Source organism: Lineus longissimus, chromosome 11 (genome assembly GCF_910592395.1).
Source record: "Lineus longissimus chromosome 11, tnLinLong1.2, whole genome shotgun sequence".
In the NCBI taxonomy this organism is placed as follows: Eukaryota; Metazoa; Nemertea; class Pilidiophora; order Heteronemertea; family Lineidae; genus Lineus; species Lineus longissimus.
The window spans coordinates 6,339,929-6,352,256 of NC_088318.1; the positions used below are offsets into that span (position 1 = coordinate 6,339,929).

The 12,328-nt window shown below is 41.3% G+C and overlaps 1 protein-coding gene across 1 annotated transcript; it reads left to right on the top strand.

The window, feature by feature from the left end:
• Window positions 1-131: 131 nt before the first annotated feature.
• LOC135496257 (prolow-density lipoprotein receptor-related protein 1-like) lies at window positions 132-11,259 on the top strand. Its single transcript, XM_064785490.1, has 10 exons — window positions 132-150; window positions 501-635; window positions 2,164-2,256; window positions 3,244-3,336; window positions 3,722-3,796; window positions 4,523-4,681; window positions 5,978-6,070; window positions 6,825-6,985; window positions 7,241-7,486; window positions 8,484-11,259. The coding sequence occupies exons 2-10, from the start codon at window positions 518-520 to the stop codon at window positions 8,538-8,540; spliced, it is 1,095 nt and encodes a 364-aa protein (XP_064641560.1). The 5' UTR covers window positions 132-150; window positions 501-517; the 3' UTR covers window positions 8,541-11,259.
• The last annotated feature ends 1,069 nt before the right edge of the window (window positions 11,260-12,328 follow it).

Here is a 12,328-nt window from a genome sequence, read left to right on the forward strand (position 1 = left end):
CGGACCCGTACTTTATGTTTGCAGAGCCCTTTATTTGAGTCATAAAAATGGGAAAACTATCTCGCAGGCCGGCGCTCAACCTCGCCGTTCCTGCTGAAACCCGGGTATCACGGAATTCGTCAAATCGAAATAAACGACTGAGAAAAAAGTGTGAGCAAATTTCAATTTTCTCTTCTAAATATCGCTCTTAAACTGTTTTGATATCTCAATAATCGTCAGCCATAAACATCCGGTGGCTTCTGGTCTGATTTTTCTCATTAGCTGATATTGTAAGACTTTACTGGCCGTATATACACCGATTGTTGTATTCATTTATTTCTACAGGTCTATACACTATACAGGGTGGGCCAAAAATAAGTTGCATTTAATTGTGGCTCTTAGATTTTTATCATTCCTTCTCCCAAATCGTAACCCTATTTGATTTTTGCCGGAGTGATGGAGTCTACAGCAGGCTATTGTTGTAACACTAATCGTAAATAGCTATTTTTGTGTTATTTCAGAATCTGACTCTATCAAAATGATGTTGGCAACTAGTAACATGACGTCATTATTGACTAACGACTGTGCAGGAAATACACATTTGAAATACAGATGTGCGAATGAAGAGTGCTTTTTTATGTCTTCTCTTTGCCCTAGTAAGTTCAAGATTTAGGGAATTTAATCCGAGGTGGCTACTACTTATACTTTATAGTATCCCTTGAGGGTGGAGACGGAGTCAAAATGAAGTCGAGTTCCTGAACTATCGGTGGGGGTTCGATGGAATTTCATCAACAGCCTTGAGGGTTTTGGTATCTTTTTACATACATGTAGACCTCTTTACATACATGTAGACCTCTTTACATACATGTAGACCTCTTTACATACATGTAGACCTCTTTACATACATGTGGACCAGATGCTGAGGGTTCAGTTTTCAATGCATCCATGAAGAACATATCTAATGAAAGACATGGAGTCTTATTAAATCTTGATAACATTAATTAACCTTGAACTTGGAGCATGTGAAGGTTCTTAGTGGATCCTTTGCTCTCAGATTCAGATTGATGTGGCAAATGGATTTTTCTTTTGCGGAGAGATACCACGGTGTTTTAGATCAAAGTATCATACATATGTCATATAGACCGAGGGTTTTGTAATCCTGGGGTCAGTCACAGTAGCCCTTAATCTTTTGCTGGTGTTCTAGGTTTCTCCCTATCTGACATGCTAATAGAGATAATATTAAGGGCTAGGTCATTGGAAAGCTGAGATGTGAGAGACCCCTATTGGCAGTTTTGTGTAACTTTATCTTGCCTGCCCAGCTGCTGCCTATATTGGTCCTTTAACAATTTTAAAAATTTTCCGATAACCTGTTTTTAAAAGACTGCAGCTTGAAACAAAGTAGAGCTATATTCCTCGAAACTGCCATAGAAGTGATATACTACCTGCACGCCATCTATCAGAAGGCGGAAAACTCAGGAGCACACAACCTTTCAATGTAACTCAATAAATAACGCACAAGCGCTCGTCGCTATTCAGCGACGGTGGCAGTAAAAGGGTTAATAGTATACTGGCAGCACACAAATTTTATGTCGCCTTAAACAAGTGCAATTTAGTGCCATGTACTTGATGGTTGAGATGGATGCCCAATGCCATGCTGCTTGGGTTTGACTAGTATTAATCTGGCTCCAGCCTAACTCAAGGTTTCTTTAAAGACCTTTGTCTGATCACCTCAGGACTCGGGTCATCCTAAACAGCGTCCACCAGGTTAATAGAGCAAGTTCAAAGTCATCAAAATAAAATCAAAGAAGCAGGACATTTTCCACATTTCCTGAACGTTTCATGACATTTTTGTGCTAGATTAGCGAGTTGTTGTCTAAAATGTACCAGCATCCACCACCCAGTCGGCGGCCATGTTGGATTTGACTTGGAGGAAATGATAAGGCTTCTTGATACTGCGGGAGTCTTGCGATGTTAGACAACAATTCCCTTATCTTACAACCAAATGACGAAATGTCATGAAATTTTCAGGAAATGTGTTTTATGGAGTACTTTTATGGAGTAATTTTATTTTGATAACTTTATACCCGACTTTAAACTTGGTGGACGCTGTTTGGAATGACGGCGTGAAGATGTAAGATAATGTTATCTGCGAGCTTTATTTTGTTTTCTCTTCATGTACTATAGCCTCAAGCAAATGTCCGTGGTCATTGCCGGACAGAAGATACATGTACTTCTGTCCTCTTACTGGATGGTGTGAAAGAATGGATACCTATTGCCGTAAGTCCTAAAATCTAACAAACAACTGCATCACTGCGTCACCCAAACAATGTTGGCTGATGTCATCATGTTATGCCACTTATGTCTTAACTGACCAAGCAATTGCCATATGTGACCCGCCATGACAAAACAAGTCGCATGTCGCTCCGAGCTTGCAGGTTGAGACGGACTGGTCGTTCATTTCACTGTTGTCTGCCTTGTGACATCTGAGTACATCAATTTCTTCTATTATGTCCTGGTGTCATTTTAGGCTCATCTTCTGTGTGATATGCGAGTCATTTTGTCGTGGTGGGTCGCATATTTCCTTGCTATACTGTAGCAACTTCCAGGACATATTTAATGTTAGGGCGAGTGTGGCAAAATAGCAAGAGTACTGTATGTGCTACTACAATATGTACAAGAACGCATTGGGGTATGGCTGGCGCCGGTGGACAGAATTCAGAATTATGCCACGGCATAAATCGAAATTGTGGTGCACCATAAATCGACCAATCAAAACATTGCATCTCGTGAATTATACCGCGGCATAAATAGGAATTGTGGACGGGAGGGCGAGTTATGCCGCACCATAAATAAACAATTGCCACTTTCTGATTGGTCTAATTATGCCACACCACAATTCCTATTTATGCCGTGGCATAATTCACGCGATCTGATGTTTTGATTGGTTGATTTATGGTGCACCACAATTCCTATCGATGCCGTGGCATAATTCTGAATTTTGTCCACTCGCGCCAGCCATATTGGGGAATGGACAATCTATCCTAAACCATGAATTGTTTCAAAAATTGGGAATTAAGACATAATTTTCTTTGGGCATTACTGAGAATTATACCCGATCTTCCCATACCTTACGTCAAAGATTTATAAAGACTTTATGTGTTCTTGCTTGCGTCTATAACTTTAAAAAGGAATAGAAATGGTGTTTTCATATCGACTGTGTCTCACTACTCTTGACACATCATTGTGAGTTTCTCTTCTTTGCAGTTCGGCCTTGTGGGTTCAAATATGGCATCTACCATTATGACGCACAGTGCACTGGTTATCCAGGATTATGTGGATTAATATCATTCAATTGTCGTGAGTTTTTTACTCTTTGTTTTCATAGTACATGTACTCATTTTGCAGTTCAGCTTTGTGAGGTCAAAAGTGGCTTGAGTTGCAAATGTGATTTATCTCATTGATAGAATTGAGTATCAACGCACCAGGCCTAATATTGAGTAATCTTTCACAATTATGATTGTGAATTTATGTCATTATCATATCAGCGTGCAGATTATGGCATAATATTGGAAGTAATGCAAGTGCCTGGGGTAAAAATATTGTGAAGCAAAGCAAAATGCTGCATGTCGATTTTTCCTCCATGTCATACAGATAGCGAAGTGATCTGTTCTGTGTTCATTGCATCATCCAAATAGAGGTTTCTATAATTTCTCTTCAGTGTTGTATTTTCTCATCATTCCAGCACCTGTGTGTTCAAAATTAAAACCATACAAATGCCTGAAGGAGAGGAAATGTGTTAAAGGACCAAATTGGTGTGGTGAGCATGTACAATTCAATATTCATCATATCATATCAAAGATATCAATACCGACGGCGTAACCCTATTGGGATTTTTGTTTTGCTGGAGGTGTGGAGTCCATTATAGTACAGGCTACTGCCCACCTAGATGTCACATCTTTTACAAGGCATAGATACTCGGGTACTAGGGACCACGGTTTTTAATCTCATCCAACAGACTTGAATATTTCACACGCTTTGGGTGTTGTGAAGTGCCAGGAATCTTCCTTGCAGGACCATTGGTGGCCGTTGTTCTGGGGGGGGGGGGGGCAAAGCACCTCTTATGGCCTTAAGAATATTTTAAAAGTGTGGGTGAGAAACACATAATTCTGTGACTTTCTAGTTTCTGGGGGCATTTTTCTTCAACCTCACTCCCTCGCTCTCCTCCACCAAATGTGGGACCATCCCTATGTTCACCAGGGTATGTGTTCCTCCTTAGAGCTTTTCAGAAAGATATGTCATGTAGATGCTATGGAAAATGATGGGGATGATGTTAATAGCTATTGCATGTCTTGGTTACAGACATTATCTTTATCAATTTTGGGTTCTTATAGCTACATATATAGGGCCGGTCGAGCAGAGACAGATAAAATTTGAAACACCTATTAAATCCACTTTATATTTGGGAAGACAGATACCAGTGAACATAGGTACACTCCATAAACTACTGTATGGCGAGGATATTTTCAGTTACTTTTTGCTTCAGGTGATTGCAGTGGATTTCGATGCAAATCAGACAGAACGTGTATCAGTTCTTATAAAAAATGTGATGGTCTTTCGGACTGCAGCGATGGCTCAGATGAGATTTCTTGTTACACGGCACCTGCTGACCCAGGAGATGGTACTAGTAATGAAATTGCACTGGGTAAGTGGGCAAACATTGGTGAGGTTTCGCATACAATTGTCAGTTTTGTCTTCTTAAAAAACGCTTTATCATACTTTTGATGACTTGACGGCCGCTGCCATCACCACATTCTCGAGGTCAGATGGTTCCACATGTGAGGAACACTGATAGTAGAAGAAGAACAAGTCAACTGATAGGTCATCTTAAAAGTGAGATGTCTTTGATGGTACGGACGTGTTGTCTGTATAGACTCTGACTCCCAAAAAGCCGGGCGAACTGGTGCCCGGCATGCCGATCTACCGTCGTTGTGCATATATCCATCCTTCACCGCCGATAAGCCCCCCTCCCCCCGATCGGCCTTCAGAACGGCTGTTACTACATTATTGGTAGTCTCCATGCATTCCCTTCCTTTCCCACATGTCCATGTCGCGACAACACTAACATTACACTCGTGGCTGTCGCACGAGACTTCGATGAAAACCATTGTTGTTGAACACCAGGGGTTCCATGAGTAACGGTTCCAGAGATGCTTACATCACACAAATGCACTTTGCGTGTTTTGTATAGTAGAAAGGTAACCTGATCATCAAGCAAGGTTGGCAATATCAATTCTGGCCGTCATTCAATTACTTTTTGTCGAGCAATTTCATTGGCCACCCGTTAATGAGTGTACGTCTGACAGATTTCCCGCTCTGCTGGGTCGGCGGTGAAAGGAGGAGACTTGAGGATTGACATTCACTGCCGGTAAGTCGGCATGGTGCCCGGATCAAGTTGGTGGCAAAAGGAGATGAGGCAGTAAAGAACTTCTAGGTTGCCATGATCGATGAGCAGGCTGATTACTACATCTGTACATAAAACATCAGGGGAAGCTTCGTAAAGGTCAAAATTGCTGCGCGTCGTGTAGTTCTGCATTTGTGTAGATCAGCATTAGTGTAATACTACAAGTGGCGGTGCATGGTGGCAAGCAGTGTCATTATCCTCCTGGCCAGGTAAATACTATGCCCAAGTTGTCCCTTTAAAATACAGCTCGTAACCCAGTGAAATCTGCACCACCTTCTAGGATGCCGACAGCCTACTGCTGTGCGACATGATACACGTACGTGCTGTAAAAGTCCAAATTTGCCATGTGTATAGTACCCCCAGGTATATGGCACGGCGTAACCCGCCGGCCATGAGGGAATTCCTTTATGGCCCAGTGGTTGGCGCGTTGGCCCCAGAGTGGAAGTTAAGAAACGTTGTGCACAGTCAACCTTTGGATCGGTGACCGGCATGTACAATACACCATGTTAGTTGTGACCTTTCTATTTGCCTTTTCAGAGAGTTGGCAAATTTTGGCAATCTGTGGAGTTGTTCTGCTTGTGCTTCTCTTGTGCACTTACTGGTGCTGTAAAAATAAAAGAGACAGTAATGGTGAGTTGTTTGTGCTTGACTGGATGTCAGTTTCAAAACAAATCGTTACTATTGAAACGAGCACGTTGAAGGGATAATTCACCTCGTCCTTTAAAGGTGTACACCGTTCATAATTAATTGTGGTCCAGTTGGATAGAAATCCATTAATACACAATGCCGCAGTGCATTTGTTGTGAATACAAATTTGTTTAAACTTGGTATTCATAGTATTTGTATATAAGTCTACACAATGGCAATGGTGAAATTTATATTTAGTGTGTATTCATGCAATTAACATTTTTCAAATTCAATTACAAATTCAAACTTTTTAACGGACGACGTAGGCCTTTAAAGGAGTAGGTCATTTGTGTTCACTGTTTTTACTGGTGGCACAGGAAAATAGAAATTCCCAATGCTGTAATGCAGTCATTATGGTTGAATATTCCCTGGAAGTTGGTATTTATACTACAGGGTGGCCGATAATTATTTTCCCTCACACAATGGATACACAATAGAATTCTATTGTGCAGGGGGAAATAATTCTGGGCCACCCTGTAGTATTCGTGTACCCGTCTACACAACAGCATTGTTGAAATCCATATGCTGTGTATATTTACACAATTAGAAATTTTCCAAATTCAAGTTCAACAGCATTGTTGAAATCCATATGCTGTGTATATTTACACAATTAGAAATTTTCCAAATTCAAGTTCAATTTTTAAAGTTTTTGACGAACAGAGTTGGCCCTTATAGCCCTTCATCATGTAATCTTCAGGTGAACAATCCAGGACTGTCGGTGTCACCAGCCGAGAACGCCAGACGACCACTTCCTCTGGACCAAGACTGACTGGTGCGACCATGCCATCTGCTACAACTTCATCGCCTCCGTACAGGCCGCATCAAAGCCATACCCCCGTAACCCGAGGACAATCCGAGGTAAATAAGATATTCACCGTGGGGTTCACCAATGGGGTTCTAATTACTGACCAAACTGGCCCTTCCTCGATGTTTCCGACCAGTCAGTTTTTTTCTGAAAACAACTTCAAAAGGTCAAAGCCCTGATTAGCAATTTATATATTACTATACTCAAAACTTTATAAAGGCGAGCATATTTTGCTATAATCTTTATGAGGTTTTCCATGATATCTTTAAATGTTTTCTTATTTACATGTTCCCAATATTGTTCTCCAGGCTGGCTATCACCCGTTGTCAACAAACAATACTCAACACAGTTATCCACGCGTGGCCAGAAGCTATCCAGTGGATCAACCAGTAGACAGTGCTCCCAGCAGGTATCCGCGGGCAGCAAGCAACCATCCATTACATCCACCATCTACCAGTGTGCATATACCTAATGAGAATTCGACAGCTGCACCACCACCTTCATATTCAGAGGTGATAGAAAATGACGATCAGTACAAATTGAAAGATCCAGCGGTAAGTTTGTTTGTGTAGTTTGAATTCTTCCCTTTCTTGTTCAGCGCCTCCAGGAGTGGAGCTCTGTTGTGAGGCAACCAAATGACCGACTTTTAGGGTCGGCCTGAGATGTTTCCAACATCGCGTCGGATATGACGTCAAAATCAATAGAGCCTGACCCCATAGCTTGCTGAAGATTGGCCACTCCATCGTAAGAGATGCTCTTTAGGAAAGATACCTGTATGGACAAGATTATTGCCATATACAGTAAGTGCACATCTTGACCCGCAATGTTTTGAGATCGCTATGTGGTGCTCAATAGTGGTGACACAAACGCATTAGAGTCAGGATGGCATGTGCAATGAAAGACTGTGTCATTTCATAAGCTAAGTCACCTCAAAAATAGGTTTACATATCAATCCATCGAGACAGAAATTATTTTGTGTGCAGAGGAATTTTGTGGCGCGATGGAGTCTTGCAATAAGGAAAACTGGCGTGCTGTAATAACTGGTTTACATGTACACCAACTCCACAAAATGAAAGGTTTTCCAATAATAGGTTCTTAAAAATTGCCCCAAAATATTTTTGAGTTACCATGGTTACAGTGGTAACTAGTTCTCTGGTGAGGAGATTTATTCGCATGCTGTCGCAGATGTTGCATCTTAGTTAAAATAACCTTTATGTCAATAACTGCGATCTATCCATTCATATACCTTTACGCCATTGTGACACTCATGCGTTTGCGTCACTACCATCGAGCTCCACAAACGTGAGTGATTTAGCGATCTAGTCAAAACATTGCGGGTCAAGATGCCTGTATGTGTACACTGGTCAATAGTAAGGAGAATAGCAGTGCAAAAGCAGCATGTTCGAGGTGACCATGCAATCGTTCTTTAACCTGAATTTGATTTGATGTCATTGACTGCAAAGATACAGCACTTTACCATGTGAAGTTACATTTGAAACTCTATCAATGATAAACATTTCTTGTTGACACTTTTGATCAATTCTCTTCCAGTTGCCCACCTATGAAGAATACACGGAATCACCTTCGGCTAAAGAGACGTTCATGTGACGAACTCTTGCTGCTTTCTTCTGTTTGTAAAAACATGCACTTCATAAATGTGAGCAGGTTTTAGGCATATAGGGTAGAACGGGGTAATTGTAGCCCCCGTTTATTTGTAGCCCCTGCATTGTTTGATGCATGGGGATATCAATCAATATCATAGGCAGAGGCTACAATGACCACATTCTACCTTACTTGAAAGCCCAGGTACACACACACTGGCAATCTTGAGTTTACCATGCTGTCATGCACTGGCCCCTGCATTCATCGGGAATGCATAGTTCATCACGATCCGATCATCATACTCGGTAGCGTGAGAGCTGATATCAACTCAAAGAGCGAAGTTGGAAATTTGAATGTTTATTTCTCTAGAAATGCCACAGTGGAAATGTTTTGTTTGTGTTCTACACATATGCATACATGTACATGTACTTAGAGCAAAGCAGCTGCCTCCATTATTAAGTTGCCAGGTTACAAGATAACTTGATTTGTGGGAAAAAAACTCATAAAGGGGGACTATAGGCAGGAGCAGCGGGGTTAAAGTGACCATTTTCGGTGACTTATATGCACGGTAATGGCACTGGGTCGTGTTTGATTTTGCACTAAATATATTTTTCGTATATGTGTGAATTGTTTTGTGTATCATGGGATTGGAGAGACCCCTATTGGCAATTTTGTGTAACTTTAACTTTCCTACCTAGCTGCTGCCTATAGTGTCCCTTTAAGCACGCATGTATAGTATTCTAGTTCCTAAACTGTGCCAACCATTTCAGAGGTTTTACTCAGGTTCTCAAGTATGGGCCTAAACGATAGATTCGTGCACTTGATTGGGAACAACGTTTACGAACCGTTGCGTCATGTCACGGTAGTGTAAAACCGTCAGAGCTGCAATGCATCGTGACTTGACGACGGCCAACACTATGTAAACGTTGTTCCCAATCAAGTGCATGAGTCGATAGTGATAGAGGCAAAATTTCGAACATGGTGTGATGATTATTGATTTATTAGTATTACAGCAGTTTAAGCTCTAAATCGTAGACGTGCATACATCAAATTTATGTATGCAATTGTACAATATATTCTCTACAGCATATTAATGAATCTCGCAGTGTTAAAGCTAGTGTTGTTTTGAACAAGCCAGCCATGATGTTTATATCTATAATATAAAATGTTATTTACCAAAAGTCATTTCACATGGAAAGCATACTGTAGACTCCTCTTGTTTTGCCTATACTGGTCATTTCTAGTTACTCGAGCTCATGTATGGTCATCCTTTTGAGGCCAACTGCTTTTATTTGTTTATATATCGAGGCAAGGCATGATCTATATTATTTTATACATGTACAAATCAGGTAACATGGAGGTTGAGATCAGGAACCTACATATCGATATGTGATCCGTCACAGCAAAACCAGGTGCTTGTTGCTCTGAGCTTGGCTGAGGTTGAGACGGACTGTTTGTTCATTTCTCTATTGTCTGCCTTTTGTGAAATATGAGCACATCAATTTCTTCCATTATCTTCTGGTGTCATTTAGGCTCATCTTCTGTGCGACATGCACCTGGTTTTGCTGTGACGGGTCACATATACGTATACAGATAGTAATGTACACAAATGTCTCCTCTTTCGACAGAGGTTTATCCGTATATATTATAAGGATCCTTAAAGGGACAACTTGGGCATGGTAGTTTATACCTGGCCAGAGGATAATGACACTGCTTGCCACCATGCGCCGCCACCAGCAATATCACACAGTTGTGAGTTCAAATAGTGATTTTGGACGGTGTTGCGAGGCAGTTTTGGACATGTCCAGTGAATTTCAGGCCGGCCTATGGTTACACCCCGTTCTAGTGCATTGTTTATTGCAGTTCAATAACTTTTTTCCTGTTTGGAGAAGTAACGCCCCTGCTGGAAGTCTTTTTTGTATGAAAAAACAACATCTCGTACCATGTTGTCCCTTTAATAAGTGGCTGTTCTCAATCCCCCTCATGTCCTACATGTATAAAACCCATGACCAAATTAAGAGAAAAAAAGATTTGTTTTTCTTGTGAAGTTTTGACCAACTTGCATAGAGTTCCAGTTTTCAGCCACAATCTGATCATTTGTTACATTGGCATGGACAAATGCCTGGAATAATTGGGACCTGCACACAGTGACAAAAGTAGGCCGTTGTTGCATATGGATCGGGGAAGGAAGAAAGAGGGGCAGGGCGGGGAGTGTTAAAAAAGGTGATACGAATAATTTGATTATTGAGTAACTAATCTTCCAAAATAAAAACTTGGAACAAATAAAGTCAAGTGGTGCGTGCAAGAATCTTGCAAGTGCGACATCTGGCAAAATTTTGTTATTGGTATCATCTTGATTGTTGGACTGCCCCCTATTGACTGAAATCAAAACATTGATGCAGGTTGTCGTGAAATATTGACAGCCCTTTCAAAATGACATATAGTCAAAAACAGCAGGGTCACTTGGAGCATGCACTTGATGGCTCATGCAGGCATGACTCTATAAGTTTCTCAAAATCACCACAATGGCACTTGCTGGGTTCTTTGCATGCACCCCTACGAATGATGTGTTCTGAAGTTCATATCTCAATCAGTTCGCGAGTGATTGACAAGTAATTTTCTTCCTTCTCAATCAGCACATGTCAATAACTCAATATTTTTCACCCAATTTTAGTGCCGACTTTGCCAGAGGAGTCTGTTAATATGGTCAATACTATAAATGTCTTCGAATAAAATATATATTTGTTTATGTAAATTAGCATTTTATTCATGACTTCCTGTGTCAGTCAAAGTCTTTTCATTCATTCATGTCTTGATATAGTCCCTTCATCCTAACTTATCAGGCCATTTTATTCAACATGTACCGACTCCCTTTTGGAAACAGGTCATTGGTCAAAGTGAAAGGTAACCGGAAAAACGCCGACCGACCGACCGACCGACTGACCGACTGATCTGCGAACCAACCGTCATATGCAGTATCCCTTTCGCTTTCTATAGCACATGTATCTGTGTAGTGCCCAGCGCAATGGACGTGATGGAGTCCGACGTGTCTGACAGCAGCATCTCCAGTCAATTATACCGGGAAAATGAGCCCACGCGGTAAGGATAACTGATAACGATACTCTAAAGATATGCTTTGTCTACATGGTTGGTGGATATAAAAACATGATTTGGGCCTAATCTATGCACTGTAGTTTTTCTACTCGAGTGTCTCGACCGATGCAATGCATGAACTGCAACGCGCAATATGCATTTGTTGTCATTTGAACAGCGCACGTGCGCTTGTTTACAATTTCATTTCACATGACCTGCTGCTGTCCGACACGTCGGACTCCATCATGTCCATTGCGCTGGGCACTACACAGATACATGTGCTATAGAGAAGCGAAAGGGATACTGCATATGATGGTAGGTTGGCAGGTCAGTCGGTCGGTCGGTCGGTCGGTCGGTCGGCGTTTTTCCGGTTACCAAAGTGAAAGGTGGAATCGTGTTGTAAGACCCTGTTGGCAAGAGTCGGTGTAAAGACATAAACCACACAAAATCCATATGATGAGCTGGTTCTGATCCAAAGCAGTTTCCTTGGAAGTAGATGCGGAGAGAATACCTATCTTTATAGCTTCAGGAGTCATTATATTTGGCACTTTCCAAGCTTATGTGTGCAAGAGGAGGTAGCATCAACTGCCCCCTGGTATTCAAGGATGAAAGGATCCTGATTGTTCCTGCTTGAACTTTACATATAACAACAGGGGATTGCCTTCTCCGAGAGAATCTTTTCAGTGGTACTGTTGTCTCAA

Excerpts from the sequence above, each read along its gene's own strand:
- LOC135496257 (XM_064785490.1), top strand. The coding sequence starts at position 518 with ATGATGTTGGCAACTAGTAACATGACGTCATTATTGACTAACGACTGT. Across the intron at positions 6,071-6,824 it reads AAATAAAAGAGACAGTAATG|GTGAACAATCCAGGACTGTC; the intron begins GTGAGTTGTTTG and ends TGTAATCTTCAG. Across the intron at positions 6,986-7,240 it reads TAACCCGAGGACAATCCGAG|GCTGGCTATCACCCGTTGTC; the intron begins GTAAATAAGATA and ends ATTGTTCTCCAG.